The following is a 20,991-nucleotide window of genomic DNA, read 5'->3' as shown; positions in this document are numbered from 1 at the left end:
CTTGTAAAAAGATACTTTAGTATTGTTTGTGTAGTGTATAATAATGTATCTAAATGTATAAAAGAAATCACATAGAGCCAATGAAAGAGGTCATTTTTGCATGTTGCCATTGAAACACAGATTCATGCATGTTCTTCTTATTACCTGTTTGTTTCTGCCTCTCTGTCTTTGTCTCTTCATCCAGATGTTGGTCACTGGAATATTTAACCTGTTCTTCAACATTTACAGGAGCATCATCTACTTTAGTTTCCTTCAACTCTTCAGACTTCTCATTTGTGTTTTCTTCTGTGCTGCTGGAATGTGAACTGTCCTCATTTATAAACCCATTGTCCTGTACTTCTTTATCTCCACTGGTTTTTACTTTGCTCAGTGTTGCACATTTGACACCAGTGTTGATGTTTCTGTCATTAATTGTTTCTCTGTCTGATGTGTCTTTCTTCTCACCCTGCTCTCCTCTAACCTGAAGAATGCACTGTGTCTCGTTCTCCTCGGCCGAGCAATTAAATCTGCTGTCATCGTGGTCTCCTGAACTCTTCATCGAGTACGACTGGTTCGCACTTTTTCCATCAAAGGTAGACCCCATGCTTTTTAGATTTTCCTGTACTTCTTCATCTTCACTGTTTAGCAATTTTTGTTTTTCACAGTCCTTGTCACTGTTTGTGTTTCTGTAATAACTTGTTTCTCTGACTGATGTGTCTTTCTTTACACTTTCTTCATCACCCTCCTCTCCTCCAGCCTGAAGACTGAGTGTATCTTTCTCCTGATCTTTTCCCATCTGTCCATCATCTTCTTCACTATGTCCAATCTGTGTGTTTTCTTCATCATCAGTGTCTCTTTTGCTGACATTTTTGTTTTCCAGTTCCTCTCCTTTCTGTTCTTCCAGACCAATATCTTCACCCTGTTCTTCTTTCACCTTGTCTGTCAGATCTTCTGAATTGGTTTCAGCAGGTTTCTGACACTCTGTGGATTTGAAGTAGAAATAAAGTAAAATATTCAGTAATCATCTGTATCAGAGTCAGTATCAGTAAGTCTTTTCATGAATTACACCCTGAAAAAAGTCTATATGTCAACATACAAACCCAACTAATGTATCCTTGGTAAAAAGATACTTTAGTATTGTTTGTGTAGTATATCATAATGTATCTAAACGTACAAAAGAAATTACATAGAGCCAATGGAAGAGGTCATTTTTGTATGTTGCCATAGAAACACAGATTCATGCATGTTCTTATTATTACCTGTTTGTTTCTGCTTCTCTGTCTTTGTCTCTTCATTCAGATGTTGTTCACTGGAGTTATTCAACTGTTCTCCAACATTTACAGGAGCATCATCTACTTTAGTTTCCTTCAACTCTTCAGACTTGTCATTTGTGTTTTCTTCTGTGCTGCTGGAATGTGTATTGTCTTCATTCACGAACAGAGTTTCCTGTACTACTTCATCTTCACTATTTATCAGTTTATTCTGTTTTTCACAGTCCTCATCCGTGCTCATGTGTCTGTCATTAATTGTTTCTCTGACTGATGTGTCTTTCTTTACACTTTCTTCATCACCCTCCTCTCCTCTAGCCTGAAGACTGAGTGCATGTTTCTCTTGATCTTTTCGCATCTGTCCCTCATCTTCTTCACTATGTCCCATCTGTGTGTTGTCTTCATCATCAGTGTCTCTTTTGCAGACATTTTTGTTTTCCAGTTCCTCTCCTTTCTGTTCTTCCAGACCAATTACTTCACCCTGTTCTTCTTTCACCTTGTCTGTCAGATCTTCTGAATTGGTTTCAACAGGTTTCTGACACTCTGTGGATTTGAAGTAGAAATAAAGTAAAATATTCAGTAATCATCTGTATCAGAGTCAGTATCAGTAAGAACAAAGTCTTTTCATGAATTACACCCTGAAAAAAGTCTATATGTCAACATACAAACCCAACTAATGTATCCTTGGTAAAAAGATACTTTAGTATTGTTTGTGTAGTATATCATAATGTATCTAAATGTACAAAAGAAATCACATAGAGCCAATGAAAGAGGTCATTTTTGTATGTTGCCATAGAAACACAGATTCATGCATGTTCTTCTTATTACCTGTTTGTTTCTGCTTCTCTGTCTTTGTCTCTTTATCCAGATGTTGGTCACTGGAGTGTTTCACCTGTTCTTCAACATTTACAGGAGCATCATCTACTTTAGTTTCCTTCAACTCTTCAGACTTCTCATTTGTGTTTTCCTCTGTGCTGCTGGAATGTGAACTGTCCTCATTTATAAACCCATTGTCCTGTACTTCTTTATCTCCACTGGTTTTTACTTTGCTCAGTGTTGCACATTTGACACCAGTGTTGTTGTTTCTGTCATTAATTGTTTCTCTGTCTGATGTGTCTTTCTTCTCACCCTGCTCTCCTCTAACCTGAAGAATGCACTGTGTCTCTTTCTCCTCGGCCGAGCAATTAAATCTGCTGTCATCGTGGTCTCCTGAACTCTTCATCGAGTACGACTGGTTCGCACTTTTTCCATCAAAGGTAGACCCCATGCTTTTTAGATTTTCCTGTACTTCTTCATCTTCACTGTTTAGCAATTTTTGTTTTTCACAGTCCTCGTCACTGTTTGTGTTTCTGTAATAACTTGTTTCTCTGACTGATGTGTCTTTCTTTACACTTTCTTCATCACCCTCCTCTCCTCCAGCCTGAAGACTGAGTGTATCTTTCTCCTGATCTTTTCCCATCTGTCCATCATCTTCTTCACTATGTCCAATCTGTGTGTTTTCTTCATCATCAGTGTCTCTTTTGCTGACATTTTTGTTTTCCAGTTCCTCTCCTTTCTGTTCTTCCAGACCAATATCTTCACCCTGTTCTTCTTTCACCTTGTCTGTCAGATCTTCTGAATTGGTTTCAGCAGGTTTCTGACACACTGTGGATTTGAAGTAGAAATAAAGTAAAATATTCAGTAATCATCTGTATCAGAGTCAGTATCAGTAAGTCTTTTCATGAATTACACCCTGAAAAAAGTCTATATGTCAACATACAAACCCAACTAATGTATCCTTGGTAAAAAGATAGTTTAGTATTGTTTGTGTAGTATATCATTATGTATCTAAACGTACAAAAGAAATTACATAGAGCCAATGAAAGAGGTCATTTTTGTATGTTGCCATAGAAACACAGATTCATGCATGTTCTTCTTATTACCTGTTTGTTTCTGCTTCACTGTCTTTGTCTCTTCATTCAGATGTTGTTCACTGGAGTTATTCAACTGTTCTCCAACATTTACAGGAGCATCATCTACTTTAGTTTCCTTCAACTCTTCAGACTTGTCATTTGTGTTTTCTTCTGTGCTGCTGGAATGTGTATTGTCTTCATTCACGAACAGAGTTTCCTGTACTACTTCATCTTCACTATTTATCAGTTTATTCTGTTTTTCACAGTCCTCATCCGTGCTCATGTGTCTGTCATTAATTGTTTCTCTGACTGATGTGTCTTTCTTTACACTTTCTTCATCACCCTCCTCTCCTCTAGCCTGAAGACTTAATGCATGTTTCTCTTGATCTTTTCGCATCTGTCCCTCATCTTCTTCATTATGTCCCATCTGTGTGTTGTCTTCATCATCAGTGTCTCTTTTGCAGACATTTTTGTTTTCCAGTTCCTCTCCTTTCTGTTCTTCCAGACCAATATCTTCACCCTGTTCTTTTTCACCTTGTCTGTCAGATCTTCTGAATTGGTTTCAACAGGTTTCTGACACTCTGTGGATTTGAAGTAGAAATAAAGTAAAATATTCAGTCATCATCTGTATCAGACTCCCCATGGTGCTCTGCTGTTACACTGTTCTCACCAGTTTTCATGTTCATGTCATGACTTTCTCTAACTGATATATATCATCTTCATTGTCTGATCTGAGCCTTTCACACTGAGATTTTCCTATCATATCTACCTTCTTCTTTCTTAGTTTCTCATTCAGCAAAGGGTCACCTTCAAGTTCAGTCTCTGATCTGACTTCAGTGTTCAAACCATTCTTTAAACTTTCTGCATTACCCTCTACTCATCCAGTCTGGCAGCTTAATGCGTCATTATCACTACTCATCCTTCCTTCATCTTCTTCCCTCTGTCTTATCTTTCTATTCTCTTTGTTATTAGCATCCATTTCTCCTAATTGTATTTTTTGTTTAATGTTTTCTTGTCTAAGATCATCCATTACATGTCTCACAGGACATGTTAGACTCCAAGTGAAGAGAAGAATATATTCAGCAATGCTGTATGAATATAACAATCATAGACTAAAAAAACTATTTCTTTGTGTATTTTTGTGAGCCTACCTCTGTACATGAGCAGATATACAGTCCTGGATCTGGTGAACAATAACTGATGTTATTATTTGAATAGAACAACAATAAGGTGATAATATACAGTGGAGAGATATTGTGATATATCTCAAATCAATGATAAAATGAATTTACAAATACAAACATACTTGTAAGTTTCTTTTTCAAACAGCTGTTCAACCTGCAACATTCAACAGAAACAGACCAAACAATGTAAATGAACTTCTGTTCAATGTTTGATATTTCTGTTGGTGTGTTTTAAATGTGTGCCATCATAATGGAATGGATGAAGTAACCTTACCTTCCTGACGTAAGTATCACTACACTCATACCAGGTTTCATCCTCATCGGACAGGATGGTGGCTGTGTAATGTCCACCTGTTAGACTGCCCATGTGTTTCACCATCCCATACAGTTTGTACGTTTGATTCTACGATGAAGAACACAGTCGGGTACATGGAAATATTTGGAAAACATTTAAAGGGAACACCACTGAAACATAAATCACATATAAAACATTCATTATTGTTACCTTTCTCTTTAATTCAAGAGGTACATCCACACAGCAGTCTGATTTGAAATGTGACATCCTCCTGTAGTCAAAGTCAAATCTCTTCAGAAGTACTGTCAAAATTGGAGGATATTTCTCCATCTCACATTCCTAAATAACACAAGAAACATTATCAAACACTAAATCCTTTAATCTCAGTATTCTAAATTAATATACAGTGTTTTTATTGGATCCCAGTATAAACTTTGAACTTCCTACAGTTTTTCAGAACTCACCTTTGTTGCCTCTGTTTTGTAGTTACATTCGTTGCAGTGAACTTTGTTGTCTCCATTAAATATTTTTGTCTGGAAAATCCTTTCAAAGCTTCTTTCCTGTAAAAACACAAATGTAATAATAATATTAGAGCAGCATGACCAGATTAAAATACTAAACTAGAGCTCTGAGCTTTGTCTGCTCACCACACTGTAGGTTGTATCATGGTTATCTTTCAGAGACAGTGGAAGAGACAGTGGAAGAGTCCAGAATAAACTTGTCTCTTTATTGATGATGTGGCCTTCAGAGCATTTTGTTGTATACATCAGACGTCCTTGTATTTCCTTAAAATAGAAATATCACTTATGACTCAGCAGTCAGATTTCTTCTCCTGTAAATAACATTGTAGATTTTATAAGTACTCACCTTAGAGTCTTGTTGGCTGATCTTATTTAAAATCAACTCCAGGCATTCAGCAGCATCACCTTGCTCATAAACTGCAAAAGGATGCATTAAACCGTATCTGATATATTAATCATCAAAGCATCTTTAATTGACCACTGATATGTGACTTTCTGTCCAATTTACCATTTTTAATCTTCAAAATCCTTGTGATATTTTCTGTTCCACATGTTCTTTTCTTCAGGCCAGCAAAGACTCTGTTCAGCTCTGTCTCTAATTCTGAATGAAACCTTTAGGGAGAGATTAGTTTTTCAGTGAATAGTTACTGTTTACTGTTTGTCTGCTTATATGTTCACTGATGAAGTTTTGTAAGTCAGCCATATACACCCAATTAAATCATTTTACCATTCAGTGTTTCCTGTTAATATTCTACACAATGTTTTTGTCACATATAAATTCTCCTGGTACTTATATTAACTACAGATGAAAGCAGCTGTTTCAAACCTGTCATGGACCTCTGGAGTCATGAAGAGAACTTGCAGAACACTGTTGAGGTAACATGTGGCTCCCTGGTTATGCAGACCATAATGAACTCTCTGTGGCTGAATTGCTGAAAGGAAAGAAAAAACACAGTGTAATTACACCATCTCCATTTATTTATCATTAAAGATTATTTAGTTGGTAGCAAACAGGGTCATAAAAATGAATATTCTGATTTATAGTGGATGGATTGCTGGTGGGTGAAATAGGGTGACGTGTCTTTCATACAGTGAAACTGTTTGCAGAGTCATCCTGATAAAGCATGTTTTCCTCTGTTCTGTCAAGTTTATAACTAAGTTTTGCATGTGAACATTTCTGATTACTGAAAGCAGCCTCTCTAATCATTAAAGTAAATCGTTAAAGAAAGCATTCATACATCAGTACAACGGAGTACGTCTCCGTTCTGGTTGGTCTCAACAGGTATGTGACAGAAAGGTTATATATTCAGCATTGATCTGTCAGCATCAGTATCAGTAAGAATTAAATATTAGGCCAGATGTTCTTATTACCTCTTTGTTTCTGCTTCACTGTGTTTGTCTTTTTACTGGAGCGTTTCTGTTTTCCAACATTTACAGGAGCATCATCTATGCTTTTTAGATTTTCCTGTACTTCTTCATCTTCACTGTTTAGCAATTTTTGTTTTTCACAGTCCTCGTCACTGTTTGTGTTTCTGTAATAACTTGTTTCTCTGACTGATGTGTCTTTCTTTACACTTTCTTCATCACCCTCCTCTCCTCCAGCCTGAAGACTGAGTGTATCTTTCTCCTGATCTTTTCCCATCTGTCCATCATCTTCTTCACTATGTCCAATCTGTGTGTTTTCTTCATCATCAGTGTCTCTTTTGCTGACATTTTCGTTTTCCAGTTCCTCTCCTTTCTGTTCTTCCAGACCAATATCTTCACCCTGTTCTTCTTTCACCTTGTCTGTCAGATCTTCTGAATTGGTTTCAGCAGGTTTCTGACACTCTGTGGATTTGAAGTAGAAATAAAGTAAAATATTCAGTAATCATCTGTTTCAGAGTCAGTATCAGTAAGAACAAAGTCTTTTCATGAATTACACCCTGAAAAAAGTCTATATGTCAACATACACACCCAACTAATATATCCTTGTAAAAAGATACTTTAGTATTGTTTGTGTAGTGTATAATTATGTATCTAAATGTACAAAAGAAATCACATAGAGCCAATGAAAGAGGTCATTTTTGTATGTTGCCATAGAAACACAGATTCATGCATGTTCTTCTTATTACCTGTTTGTTTCTGCTTCTCTGTCTTTGTCTCTTTATCCAGATGTTGGTCACTGGAGTGTTTCACCTGTTCTTCAACATTTACAGGAGCATCATCTACTTTAGTTTCCTTCAACTCTTCAGACTTGTCATTTGTGTTTTCTTCTGTGCTGCTGGAACGTGTACTGTCTTCATTCATGAACAGAGTTTCCTGTACTTCTTTATCTCCAGTTTTTACTTTGCTCAGTGTTGCACATTTGACACCAGTGTTGATGTTTCTGTCATTAATTGTTTCTCTGACTGATGTGTCTTCATTTACACTTTCTGTCTCACCCTCCTCTTCTCTAGCCTGAAGACTGAGTGTATCTCTCTCCTGATCTTTTCTCATCTCTCCCTCATCTTCTTCACTGATACTTTCTTCTTCCTTCCTGGTGAGTTGTTCTTCACCCAGTTTGTCCACGTTACTGGTTTCATGTCGTTCAGCTGCATCGTCTGTCAGACCTTCTGAAGTGGTCACACAGGGCTTCTTAGCAGCTGTGGGTTGAAATGTGTTTATTCAGTAATACATTCAGTTAAAATCTGTTTCAGAAAGGTTGGCATTACTTTGGATGAACATCTTACAGATGTATGTTGTGATGGATGTATAAGGTCAAATTACTCTTATTGAGCAAAAAGCTACTTTATAGAGTTGGTCATCTTTTGCTTCTATTTATGTTAATTTTGTTTTATAAACATCTGCAACACCTTGTTCAGCCACATCTGCGTCTCTGTTACCTGTTTGTTCCTCCTCGTCTGCCTTTGTGATCTCATCTCGGCATCTTTTCCTGGGGTTAGAATCTTCTTCATCTCCCATCTTTCTTCCAACTTGTTTATGTTTTCATGTGCGATGCTAAAACGGATACAGTGCCTTCATTAGCCTACACATATTTTTATCATTTCACACAATGTTGTCAATGATTGTCTCTCAATATTATTTATTTTATCCTCAATACGAATTTTATGACTCCTCCCTTCTGTTCACTGTCCATTAAAAAAAAAAAAAAGCATCTTGTAATAATGATAAACAATATCTTGTTTTCCAGGTAACAACAAACCTGACATTCATAGGAAAAATACATCCCCCATAATGCTGCACAGCGAGACTCTAAGTTAGAGGCGGAACTTCAAAGGAAGACAATTGAATACAACGTCATTATAAGATGAGATTTGTTTTGTAAAGATTTATTTTGTGGATTACTTTATTGTGTTTATTGAATTCTCGTAAGTTAATTAATGGCAACTACATATATAAACATATCGGTATTCTGTTCTACAATGTAGATAAGGAACTACATAAGGTGCTCGTTACCTGTAATGTCACTGATTGGCGGAGTGATATGATGTAAGGTAGTGTTCAGTTGTCCGACTGTTGAAGCGGACATTAAAGTGGATCAAGTATCACAGATAGAGTTATCCTCTTGCTTTACCCACGACCCAAAGCTAGTTGTAATACAGTAACTATCAAGGTTGTAGTTAACGCTGCGAGTAACCAGCGTTACAATATTCAGAGAGTAACTAAAACGCCTCACAGTACAAACTTTAAAAGTTACAACATAGTATCATACAATAAACAGTTTAGAAGTGAAACTCTCCGTTAATCTCTATCCAGATGCAAACTGAAAGCAACCTCATGCGCCTGTACCACAGCAACATCAATCAACATATTCACATGGAAATACAAGATTATAAAATATGACTCCTTTTACTCTGAGCCTGTCTATGAGGTTGTATTGCGGTGAAAGCCAACGTTAGAGATATATAGTGCTTACCTGGACTGCACCATCGGGTAATGAAAGCAGTAAGCTGTGTAACACTGTCTTACTTTCGTTTGTTTCACTGTCCGCTGTCAGCCTTCTCCTCCAGCCCGAAACTACAGAAAATAAAGCTCAGACAATAAAAGAGGCTCCGCCAATAAGTTTGATTGATCCTCTGATTTGATCATCTTCAAAACAATTTTTAAATTGATCTTAAAAGTCTATTATAGGGGGTTTCTTTAGTTTTCCATTGTATTCTTTTCTGCTTTAATTTCAGTCCTCTATCAGAAAGTGTATCACTGTGTACTGAAAGGCTAAATGTCATTATTTCTAAATACATATCTAAATATCTCAAACGAGGGACTTTCTGTTTCCTTATGAGTTACTGCAGTTTAAACTTTCTTTCTCTTGTCTACAGAAAATCACATGACTTCGTTTGACCGTTAGAGGATATATTGGCAGAAATGTTGTATAATTTTTATTCATGGGTGTGTTTTCTTTAGTGGGTAATCACCTAAAAACACAGAGATAACAAAAGCTGCAGTTCCTCTTCCGGCCTCTTGGGGCTGGCGGCAGTAGTGAGTGATCTCCAGAAGATGCTCAACTTTACAGCAGAAATAAACATGTTTACAGCCTGGTACACAAACACTTTCGGTATCTAATAGCTAAATACTCTGTTTATGACATATGTAAGTTGTTATATAACTCGCCTGAGTCAATTTTCTTCACAAAGTAATAGTATGAACTCTTTAAATCTTGCCCCTGACATTTACCCCCTATATTATAATGAACACTGAAAACAATTAAAAAAAAAACTGAAACTGACTGAAACTAAACTGAATGGAAAACTAAATAAAAAGAAAAATAACAATACTCTGATTGTCTCTTAGACAAAAAGTGAAACTACAGACCAACCTGAGGCTGTTTGTGCTCCTTTATGGAAATCCCGGGGAAAAACATTTATAGTTTATACCTGATTTAACTGTAGGAAAACACAGACACAAACCACGTGATCCTGTCTCTCTCTCAGCTGTAATTTCACTTTCACTTTAATTGAAAGCATTGTAGGTTTATTTATTCATTGCATTTCTGTTTTCCAGTGCTTGAAATATCTTATTATCTTTGTCTACTTATTTTACTTGTGAGTGGAAATTATGTCCATAGCATCACTTTTGCAGTAGTGTAATTCCCTAATTTGTTTCATTCTATGTATCTGTTGCTCTCAGTATGCTCTGTGTGGGTGTGAATGAATCTGACTCTATCAAGTGGTTCAAATATTTGATTGTTCTTTATTTCATTTTACTTATGAGGGAGAATTGTCCGAGCTCTGCTTTGCAGCTGTGGTTTGGACAGTTTCTTTGGACTCTCAGTATGTTTCTCAGGTTGTACTCTCTACTCTTGTTTAATTAATATTCACCAAACTTCACTTCAATATAAAAGGACTGGTTCAGTATTGCTTTGGAAAATTTTAAGCCAAATCTTTATTAGTGGTTTAATTTGAATAGGACCTTTCTTACACTGTAATAAGCTGTGAGCTTTACAGAAGAAGTGACAGTGAGGCCTAGGTATGTATACTCTGTTTATTAATTATATTAATTTTAGTTTTATGTAGATTTATTCTTTCTCTATCTCTGAATCTGTGTTGCCTGTTTTGAGAAGATAAATACGTTTAATCAATGCCCTTATACTGCCCACTCTTTCTATTGATTTCACTTTTATCAGCTGTTAAGTGACTCAGTGTCTCTGTGTGACTGAAGCCTGTGCCTCCCTGATAGTCTGTTGTTGTTGTTCTTTAATCCTTACTTTTAATTTGCATTGCTTTAGCTTCATTTTGCATATGCTCACTATTTTTCACCCATTGTCACATTTTTTGTTATCATTAAAGTTTCATTATTAGCTGTGAGGAACAATATGAAGACGCTAAGTGAGACAAGTAGAATTTATAAAAGTTTATATGAAGATGATACATTTACATAAAAGAAACAGAATACAGATTTGTGGCATCGTATCCATTTTCTTAACAGATTTGACATTGGCTTGACAACACAGTAGCTTGTAGTAGAAATATAAAGAAAAAGGACACTCAGCAATGAATCAAAGTGAGTCCAGAGTTCTGTCCATCCAAGAGTAAAATTAATTTGCACTTATTCATGATTCAATGTTAAACTATACATGTAGATTCCCTAAAACATTACATAAAAAAGGATTGCATGAGGATATATTGATTTGTTCATGCATGGTTCATGGTTTTCTTGAGACCCTGTGGGGTTTATTCTTCATCAGATGTGCCTCCGGACACTTTCAGCACTGTATGAACTGTGGACATGTGCTCGATCCCAGTGGATTCCAGAGTGGCCTCTTCCTCCACCAGCTTGGAGTTGAAGACCATCCGAAAGTCTTCATCTTAAAGCAGAAATAAATAGTTATAAAATGTTTAGTATCTTACACAGTAACCTAGGCTACATTTTTAAGTTTGGTTTTGATTCTGTTAGATGAAAAGATGGCTGAACTAAAAGGTTAACAGTAACACTAACAGTTACAAGACTGACAAAGGGTTAAAAAGAAGCAGCATTAGACTCTCTAAAGTCACATTGAAACAACTGAGGGTTAAAGGCAGGCACAGTGTTGTGGACAAACCTGGGTCCGCCCACTTCTACTGCACAATCCTAGAACATAGGCTGTTTTGTCTTAACTTTAATCTTTATAATTTAAAATTAACATTCAAATACAGAATGAAGACTAAGATTCCATTTCCAAGCAATAATTATTATATTACTATCATGTAGGCTAGTCAGTTTCAAGCTGTGAATGTATTTATCAGTTAATATCATAGCTGCAAAGAGACCAAGAACCTAGAAAACAATGTTAAAGAAGGAAGTTATAGCTAAAAAAAAATCCTGCCCTTTTTCTTTTTAATTTGATTTCAGCAGTATGCCTGTGCCGGTTGTAATAAATTATAACTTTCATTAAACATTTCATTAAAACATTCATGGGTAGGCCTACATAACAACATTGAAAACGTGTCATGAACAAGAAGTGCTAGCCCCCACAACACCTGTTCTTTCTGTTTTAAATACTTGAAAGGCCCATCCAAAATTAATATCCTGGCGCCTTGCCTGGGTAAAGGTTGAACCAAATTTGATAGAAATGTACCCAGAAGTCTTTACACTGTAGAATCACAAAACTTGAAGAACTCAAAAGAGTGCAAAATCCCAATAGCCTACTCACACACACAGTTTTTAATTTAAACTACAGGTGTCCAAACAGACAACTGGGACAGAAACAATCTCCTTAAGGATGTAAACGAAAGAGTACACTTACTTATCCACCGCTCTTTAATTTTCTCTTTAAATTGCCGTCCAGTGATGTTTTTCAGCTGATCTTTAGTGTTGCACAGCTCCATGATCTTTTCATTTCCAAAAGGTAGATGAACGTTGACTTGGATACACATTTTGGAGCTTGTTCAGTGAGTTCACTGATCTGTCTGTTCAGAAAGTGAAACGGTTGGTAGATAAATAGGCTATGTGATATCAGATGTTTTCTTTTTTTTACCTCCGTCACAAACTAAATCACATGACTCCTTGGAAATCCCCGCCCCATAAACCTGTTGTTTTATTTGAGTAAGTAGCCTACATTTTACATTTAGTCAAGATGAGCAGCAACATGACAACTGAACGGGAGAAGTGTTACGACCCTCAAGACAAAACACTTACATTTATCAATGGAGAGGATGATTTAGACTGTAAGTAGTCAAATGTCACATTATCTTGTCTTATGAATGTGATATGATCACCAAGCAAACATTTGCTTCTGCTATCTATGTTTTTACCTGCTACTTTTAAGTATTATAGCTCTCCTTGTTTATGTGTGCCTCACAGTTCTGTGTATTGGCTACAAGTCTCTGAGAGCAAAGATGTCCTGTGGTCATGCTGTCACTCCGATGTCTCTCACTGACTGGTGTCGCAGGTTGTTGGACAAGGTAGGCTGTTTACATCATAATGCAATATAAAATCTGTATAAGTGACTAAACTTCACTGACAATGTGCATAGTGGCAGCTTGTATAGTAAATTATATTATCTATAAAGGTTTTTGTTTATTTATGGTGGCTATGTTGTTGGTGCTATGGTTTTCTAACCCCACAGGTGATTTGTGAACTGCTAAATGAAAACTGATATCATTAATGCCTTCCTGGTGCAGGTGAGGAATGAATGATTGTAGCCACCCCCTCTTTTTAAGATGGCTTCTCAGTATCATGTACCCTTTTACCTGATGAAGTTCTAGGACTGACATTTTGTAAATAAATGTTTTGCAAGTAAGACAGCGTGCAGGAATTTATCTTTTGTACCTTTTTGATACTGTCCCACTCCTACGCACCTGCCCCACAAAGTAGATGTGAGGTATTTTTGTGTTTATTTTGAGCTTGTATATTAATAAAAAGTTTTGATTGTATTTATACATGTTATAACTTAAAGCAACCAGTTTAATTAGCAGTAAAACTGAGTTTAATTACATGAAAAACTTTTTTTCTGATGTTGGTTTATTGTGTTGTGGACTTTCTGACTGTTTAAGGGGCACAAATAAAAAAAAATAAAAACCAGTGCGCAAAAAGTTGTGAAGCATTTATGGTGAAACAGCTTAGTCTGGGTTAGGATTAGCACCATAGAGGCCACTTCATGTTGTCTTCTCCACTGAAAAGGCACCATAGGACAGTGGTTCCCAACATGCGGGTCCGGACCACCACTAGGGGTCTTCAGAGCTTCATAGGGGATCGCCGGGTGTAAGAAAACTTTATATAAACAGAAGGTTCACTTCTGTAAAGAAATGTAAATGTTAAGTAAATTGTCTAGTAAATGGCAAAGTATCATAGACAAGAGAACAATGAATTTGTCAAACAGAAAGCCTATAAAGTTTTTATGATTGATAAAAATTGTAATAAAAACACACAATAGCCTACAGACAGAGAACTGTATCAAAAGTTCCCTAAACAGGACATAATCTGCTCAAAACTCCTTCAAATCACTTCTTTTACACAAACTTCTCAGTCACTATTTGAGTTTAATTGCACAGTTTTGAATATAAAATATCCATAAAATATTTCCCTTAAGCAGGGACAATCAGTTTACTAAATGACAGAAAAGGGGTCCATTAAGGAAAAAGGTTGGGATCCTCTGCTCTAGAAGCCACCAGTGAATAGCAGTGAACCATATCAGCAGTAGCAGGCTGAAGAATTGTATTCACTCTTTTTCTTTGATTTTCTCTTTAATATCTAAGGGTGAATGCAGATTTGTGTGTGGTCAACCTCGCTGTGATGTTGAGTGGCCCTTTGAGGAGGTTTGTAAAATGGCTCTTCTAAGCCCTGAAGAAAAGAAGCACTTTGAACAGGAGATGTTCAGCAATGCTCATGACTTGAAACTTGTAAGTATCAATATTACACTATTTAATAACTGTTCTCTGAAATAAACCCCATCTCATTATGTTTTTCTTATAACTTCACTTCACAGTGTCCTGGTTGCAAGTCCTCTGTGGTGAGAACTGATCCCAGTAATCTGAGTATTGAATGCTCAGTGTGCACAGCTAACAAACAAAGGTCTTATAGATTCTGTTGGCAGTGTTTGAAGGAATGGAAAGGTACGGCTCCACGTTCAGACCGCTGTGAAAACGATGGCTGCATTAATCAGCAACTAGAAACACTGAGAAACTCTCCAGTCATTGTCTTTAAGAAGGTGAAGGAGGTCACTGGCTGTCCCTCCATCCGTGCCTGTCCCACCTGTGGTTTGCTGCTGGAGCATAACAGAAAATACTGTAAAACCATCATCTGTCGCCGCTGTAAGGTGAAGTTCTGTTTTGTGTGCCTGAAGCTTACTGGAGTGTGCCGAAACCCATACGGTCTGTGCTCCACTGGGGTAGCACCTAGACAGACCTCTATACCTGTGTGGCAGAGGAAATAATGCTGTTGATTTAACACTGTGATCTCCTTTTTTCTTAATTAAGCCGATCATAAATGAACTCCACACCAGTTTTAAATCACACTAAAGATCTCTTTTGAACTTGTACTTTGAATTTGGAACAATATCATCACAACATGAGAATTAGCTCTTTCTCTCCACAATTGAAACATTAAGTAAGACCATTTCTACTTCAGACTCACTGTTTATTCTATTTTTGTATCATTTTGCTGGATGTTGCTTCTTCACTGTTCTCTCATTGTTAAAGCTTGTTGTCATCTTGATCTAATGTCTTTATTCAATCGGTTAACTTCACATTTCATTGTTTTATCATTATGGGTTTGTTTTTTTGTTTTTTTTTAACTAATCATTTGTTTTCCTAACATGAATTAAACCATTGTTGCTTTTCCTGTGAAATAAAGATAAATAAATATACATTATAAGTTTGAGTAAATTATTTCTATTTTAGCAGCACTTATAAAACACGCTGTAAGTCCGTCTAACTTCAGCATGTCATTGTCACATTAATTGTGATATAGTGTTGAATTCACACTGATAACAATGAGAACAATAAAATTATAGTGATGGAATCAGTATTCAGATAATTAACTTGTGTACAAGTAGAAATCAAGTAAAAGTCCTGCACTCAAAATGTGTAAAAGTATTAACAGCAAAATGCACTTCATGAAAAGTAAAAGTATTCATGCAGAATGGATCATTAATTACAGATACATCACACAAATGTAAATACTATTAAGATGTTGTGAGTTGGAGGTCATTTTAACTGCTTTATGGGTAGTTTAATCTATAACAATGCATCATATTTTATAAACATAGCTGTCAATGGAGTGAAATGTATATTTCTGTCTTAAATGTATTAAAGTAGAAGTATAACAGCAGAAAATGGAAATAGTTGCTACAAATTATGCAGAACCAGACTAAATGTATTAAGATAGTTTTCATCAGATACATTGTAAATATGGAGAAGAGACGGTTTAATTCTTGGCAGCACCACTGAATATAGATGTACAATAATACCTTAAAATAGCTCAGATACAGAGGTGAGTATGTACAGCAACAACTCTATTGGTTTACACTGAAAATATAGATAGAAAAGCTGTATTCTGAATAAATATATTATGGACTAAACTGTCTTTAACCTCACTGAAACCTGGACTATGTATCACTGAAATTGACAACAATGACTGGATACAGTTGTGAGACCACATGTTGGTGTCATGGAGGTTACAGTGCTCTCAAGACATTGGTGGTATAGTGCTGAGAATAGCTGCTTCCCAACATGCATTCAGTCTTCAGGCTAGAGGAGAGGAGGGTGATGAAGAAAGTGTAAAGAAAGACACATCAGTCAGACAAACAATTAATGACAGACACATGAGCACGGACGAGGACTGTGAAAAACAGAATAAACTGATAAATAGTGAAGATGAAGAAGTACAGGAAACTCTGTTTATAAATTAGGACAGTACACATTCCAGCAGCACAGAAGAAAACACAAATGACAAGTCTGAAGAGTTGAAGGAAACTAAAGTAGATGATGCTCCTGTAAATGTTGGAGAACAGTTGAAACACTCCAGTGACCAACATCTGGATGAAGAGACAAAGACAGAGAGGCAGAAACAAACAGGTAATAAGAAGAACATGCATGAATCTGTGTTTCTATAGCAACATACAAAAATGACCTCATTCATTGGCTCTATGTGATTTCTTTTGTACATTTAGATACATTATTATACACTACACAAACAATACTAAAGTATATTTTACCAAGTATACATTAGTTGGGTTTGTATGTTGGCATATAGACTTTTTTCAGGGTGTAATTCATGAAAGGATTTAGCTCTTACTGATATTGACTCTAATACAGATGATTACTGAATATTTTACTTTATTTTCTTCTTCAAATCCACAGAGTGTCAGAAACCTGCTGAAATCAGTTCAGAAGATCTGACAGACGAGGAGAAAGAAGAACAGGGTGGAGATATTGGTCTGGAAGAACTTAAAGGAGAGGAAATTGAAAACAAAAATGTCAGCAAAAGAGATACTGGTGATGAAGACAACGCACTGATGGGACATAGTGAAGAAGATGAGGGACAGATGAAAAGAGATCAGGAGAGAGATGCACTCAGTCTTTGGGCTAGAGGAGAGTAGGGTGATGAAGAAAGTGTAAAGAAAGAAACATCAGTCAGAGAAACAAGTTATTGCAGAAACACAAAAATTGCCTAACCGTGAAGATGAAGAAGAAGGGTCTACTTATGATGGAAAAAGTGTGAACAAGTTGTACTGGATGAAGAGTTCAGGAGACCATGATGACAGTAATTGCTCTGCCGAGGAGAACGAGACACGCATTCAGGTTAATGAAGAGCAGGGTGAGACAGGCCATTTTTAAGCTCTAAGTGCAGCTAAACTGCAGAGACAAGAAATGCAGGTGAAATTTTTGGAAATCTATTCAGCCTTTTAATTAGCCCCATCAGTCAACACTGTAACGTAAAAACTATTAATTCTATTGTGAGGATTTGAGTGACTTTGACAAGGAGCTACATTGTGATGGTTCGACGACTGGGTCAGAGCATCTCTAAAACTGCAGCTCTTGTGGGATTTTTCCGGTCTGCAGAGGTCAGTACCTAAAAGTGCTCCAAGGAAGGAAAAGTGGCAAACCGGAGACAGGGCTCACTGATGCAAGTGGTGAGGTGATCATAATGTTATGGCTGATCGGTGTATGTGTATACTTGAGTATGTATATGTGTGCTTGAGCATTTATACCAAAAGCCAAAGTACTCTAGCTCAGCTCAATAAGCAGTAGTATGTGGTTATATGGGTCTGAGTGGCTGTATTTCTTACTTTGGTAGTTTTTAGTTCAACCATCAGCCTGTCAGGACATTCACAGTTTTCCTGATTGTGTTCCTGCTAAATACTCTGTTTATGACTTATGTAAATGTTTTGTAATATTCTGAATTTGTTAAATCTTGACCCTGACATTTATCCCCTATATTATAATGAACACTGAAAACAATAAAAACTCAACTGAAATGACTCTTGAAACTGACTGGAAAAAAAAGTGAAACTACAGACCAATCTGAGGCTGTTTGTGCTCCTCTATGGGAATCCCGGGTAAAAACATTGTTTATATCTGATTTAACTGGAGGAAAACACCGACACAAACCACAGCATCCTGTCTCTCTCTCAGCTGTAATTTCACTTTCACTTTAATTGAAAGCATTGTCGTTTATTTGAATTTCTCCTACGGGGGTCAATAAAGAAACAGCTTATTCAATGTATTTCTGTTTTCCAGTGCTTGTATTATTGTAAAAAATATATATAATATGCAGAACCAGAGTAAATGTACTGAGATAGTTTTCATCAGATACATTGTAAATATGGAGAAGAGACAGTTTAATTCTTTGCAGCACTACTGATTATAGATGTACAATAATACCTTAAAATAGCTCAGATACAGAGGTGAGTATGTACAGCAACAACTCTATTGGTTTACACTGAAAATATAGATAGAAAAGCTGTATTCTGAATCAATATATTATGGACAAAACTGTCTTTAATCCCACTGAAACCTGGACAATGTATCACTGAAATTGACCACAATGACTGGATACAGTTGTGAGACCACATGTTGGTCTCATGGAGGTTACAGTGCTCTCAAGGCATTGGTGGTATAGTGGTGAGTATGGCTGCTCCCCATGCAGTTGACCGGGGTTTGATTCCAGGCCAATGCATGAGCTTTACTCAAATCTTTAATCACCAGATATCTACTGACAGGCCATAATAAAAAACATTTTCCACTGAAGCTCCACAGTCATTTGTCACACCTTTAAACTCACAGACGATGCTGCCATCTTGTGATTTAAACACAACCACTAACAGTGCAGATTATGTTCTTTAGTAACAATTTCAGAATGATTTTAAAGCTGTCAGCCTTCTCTGTAACTCCAGAAAATATAGCTTAGACAATAAAAAAGACTCCCCTAATAAGTTTGATTGGTCCTATTATTTGATCATCATAGAAATATTTTTAAAATTAATCTTAAAAGTCTAATTTCAGTCCTCTATCAGTAAGTGTATCACTGTGTCCTGAAAAGCTAAATGTCATTATTTGTGTATCTTGCCAGCAGCAACTGCAATGTTTTATAAAGTTTAATCTCAAATGAGGGACTTTCTGTGTTTCCTTATTAGTTATTGGACTTTAAACTTTCTTTTTCTAGTCCTTTGGAAATGAAATGACTTTGTTGACCTTTGACAGTGTGTAACATTCAGGAGGATCTATTGGCAGAAATAAAATATAATATTAATGGGTGTGTTTTCTTTAGTGGATAATCACCTGACAACCTCTGTGGCTGGCAAATGAAATAAACATGTTTACAGCTTGGTACAGTCTGTAAACATGTCTATTTCTGTTGTAAAGTTGGACATTTTAAGTTTCAACAACAGTTTCGGTATCTAATAGCGAAATACTCTGTTTATGGCATCTGTAAGTTGTTATATAACTCACCTGAGCCCATTTTTTTCTTTCTTTTCTGAACTCTTTAAATCTTGCCCCTGACATTTACCCCCTATATTATAATGAACACTGAAAACAATAAAAACTCAACTGAAACGACTCTTGAAACTGACTGAAAAAGAAAGCAGAAACTACAGACCAACCTGAGGCTGTTTGTGCTCCTCTATGGGAATCCCGGGTAAAAACATTTTTTTTATCTAATTTAACTGGAGGAAAACACTGACACAAACCACAGCATCCTGTCTATCTCTCAGCTGTCATTTCACTTTCACTTTATTTGAAAGCATTGTCGTTTATTTGAATTTCTCCTACAGGGGTCAATAAAGGAACATCTTATTCAATGTATTTCTGTTTTCCAGTGCTTGTATTATTGTAAAAAAATATATATAATATGCAGAACCAGAGTAAATGTACTGAGATAGTTTTCATCAGATACATTGTAAATATGGAGAAGAGACAGTTTAATTCTTTGCAGCACCACTGATTATAGATGTACAATAATACCTTAAAATAGCTCAGATACAGAGGTCAGTATGTACAGCAACAACTCTATTGGTTTACACTGAAAATATAGATAGAAAAGCTGTATTCTGAATAAATATATTATGGACAAAACTGTCTTTAATCCCACTGAAACCTGGACAATGTATCACTGAAATTGACCACAATGACTGGATACAGTTGTGAGACCACATCTTGGGGTCATGGAGGATACAGTGCTCTCAAGGCATTGGTGGTATAGTGGTGAGCATGGCTGCTTCCCAAGCAGTTGACCTGGGTTCTATTCCTGGCCAATGCATGAGCTCTAATAAAACCCAAAAAAATCACCAGCTGCAGGAGGTGGAGAATCACCTGTGAAGCTCCACAGTCATTTGTCTCACAGACAATGGTGCCATTTTGTGGTTTAAACACAACCATTGACAGTAGATTCAAAATTATTTTAAAGCCCCTGAAATCACTCAAATTGACCACAATGACTGGATACAGTTGTGAGACCACATGCTAGGGTATATATGGCTTTAGGTATTATTATTATTATTATTATTATTATTATTAAGAGTTGAACACTCACAAATCAATACATTCTGATTCAAATGTTGTTGAATCCTGATTGATGCATGGAAGTATGTGGCATCACCAGAGGCTCAACCAACCAGGGAGAAGAGCACAGAGAAAATATGTAAATCTCTCATGTAAAATAACCAAACCTGATCCAAACACAATCCCATCACTCATAGAGAGAAGCTGATTGATAAAATATGTTTTCAAAGCCTTTGATGCTTTTCATACACATTTTTTTATATCTTCCCTTTTTTATTTTGGTGAATACAATGCATTTCTATAGTAATTCATATCTGCCTTTAATGATACTGAATTGGAAATTTAGCCCTCAATAATCAAACAACTGTACAGGTACTTGACTGTCTCCTAATTATTCATATGGTTTTCACATTGCTCAATAAAGAGCATTAAAAAATGAATAAGTAAAGTTGAT

The 20,991-nt window shown here is 36.3% G+C and overlaps 3 protein-coding genes, 1 long non-coding RNA gene and 1 other non-coding gene across 46 annotated transcripts in view; 3 read left to right on the top strand and 2 right to left on the bottom strand.

Annotated features, from left to right (window-relative positions):
• LOC127379544 (involucrin-like) overlaps positions 1–20,991 on the top strand; it is a 77,445-nt gene that overhangs the window by 8,930 nt on the left and 47,524 nt on the right. The window contains exon 1 of one of the 2 annotated variants that reach the window (XM_051429288.1): positions 16,272–16,610. The exons of the other annotated variant lie outside the window; for it this stretch is intronic. The gene's annotated coding sequence lies outside the window, so the exon portion shown is untranslated. Of the gene's footprint in view, positions 1–16,271; positions 16,611–20,991 lie in introns of those variants that run through there. 2 annotated transcript variants of the gene reach the window in all.
• LOC127379541 (ubiquitin carboxyl-terminal hydrolase 47-like) overlaps positions 1–20,991 on the bottom strand; it is a 44,173-nt gene that overhangs the window by 2,239 nt on the left and 20,943 nt on the right. For 8 of the 37 annotated variants that reach the window (XM_051429270.1, XM_051429269.1, XM_051429268.1 and 5 more), the window contains 15 exons: positions 8,001–8,115; positions 7,251–7,760; positions 6,511–6,966; positions 5,966–6,071; positions 5,648–5,751; positions 5,486–5,556; positions 5,266–5,403; positions 5,083–5,178; positions 4,829–4,957; positions 4,598–4,726; positions 4,446–4,477; positions 4,291–4,322; positions 2,076–2,891; positions 1,239–1,790; positions 145–960 (listed from right to left, as the gene is read on the bottom strand). In XM_051429270.1, coding sequence (XP_051285230.1) covers positions 145–960; positions 1,239–1,790; positions 2,076–2,891; positions 4,291–4,322; positions 4,446–4,477; positions 4,598–4,726; positions 4,829–4,957; positions 5,083–5,178; positions 5,266–5,403; positions 5,486–5,556; positions 5,648–5,751; positions 5,966–6,071; positions 6,511–6,966; positions 7,251–7,760; positions 8,001–8,079 — 4,066 coding nt within the window. In that variant the 5' untranslated portion in view covers positions 8,080–8,115. Of the gene's footprint in view, positions 1–144; positions 961–1,238; positions 1,791–2,075; positions 2,892–3,673; positions 3,721–4,290; positions 4,323–4,445; positions 4,478–4,597; positions 4,727–4,828; positions 4,958–5,082; positions 5,179–5,265; positions 5,404–5,485; positions 5,557–5,647; positions 5,752–5,965; positions 6,072–6,510; positions 6,967–7,250; positions 7,761–8,000; positions 8,116–8,574; positions 8,632–9,034; positions 9,310–9,934; positions 9,951–19,639; positions 19,658–20,991 lie in introns of those variants that run through there. The other 29 variants (XM_051429274.1, XM_051429273.1, XM_051429272.1 and 26 more) reach the window with 18 other exon arrangements.
• LOC127379564 (uncharacterized) lies at positions 10,954–12,552 on the bottom strand. The gene is made up of 2 exons (XR_007888333.1): positions 12,341–12,552; positions 10,954–11,422 (listed from the first exon to the last, which is right to left on the bottom strand). It is a non-coding gene; the product is annotated as an uncharacterized LOC127379564 (long non-coding RNA).
• The window catches only part of LOC127379561 (uncharacterized), a 19,604-nt gene continuing 11,223 nt past the window's right edge, over positions 12,611–20,991 (top strand). Inside the window, exons 1-4 of one of the 5 annotated variants that reach the window (XM_051429319.1) lie at positions 12,611–12,761; positions 12,898–12,998; positions 14,292–14,435; positions 14,522–14,607. In XM_051429319.1, coding sequence (XP_051285279.1) covers positions 12,671–12,761; positions 12,898–12,998; positions 14,292–14,435; positions 14,522–14,607 — 422 coding nt within the window. In that variant the 5' untranslated portion in view covers positions 12,611–12,670. The other 4 variants (XM_051429318.1, XM_051429322.1, XM_051429316.1 and 1 more) reach the window with 4 other exon arrangements.
• On the top strand, positions 20,224–20,295 carry trnag-ccc (transfer RNA glycine (anticodon CCC)). Its single transcript has one exon. It is a non-coding gene; the product is annotated as a tRNA-Gly (tRNA).

The sequence above is a fragment of the Dicentrarchus labrax genome, unplaced genomic scaffold, assembly GCF_905237075.1.
Source record: "Dicentrarchus labrax unplaced genomic scaffold, dlabrax2021, whole genome shotgun sequence".
In the NCBI taxonomy this organism is placed as follows: Eukaryota; Metazoa; Chordata; class Actinopteri; family Moronidae; genus Dicentrarchus; species Dicentrarchus labrax.
Note: the sequence above shows the minus strand (reverse complement) of the source record. Positions and strands in the feature narration are given on the sequence as shown.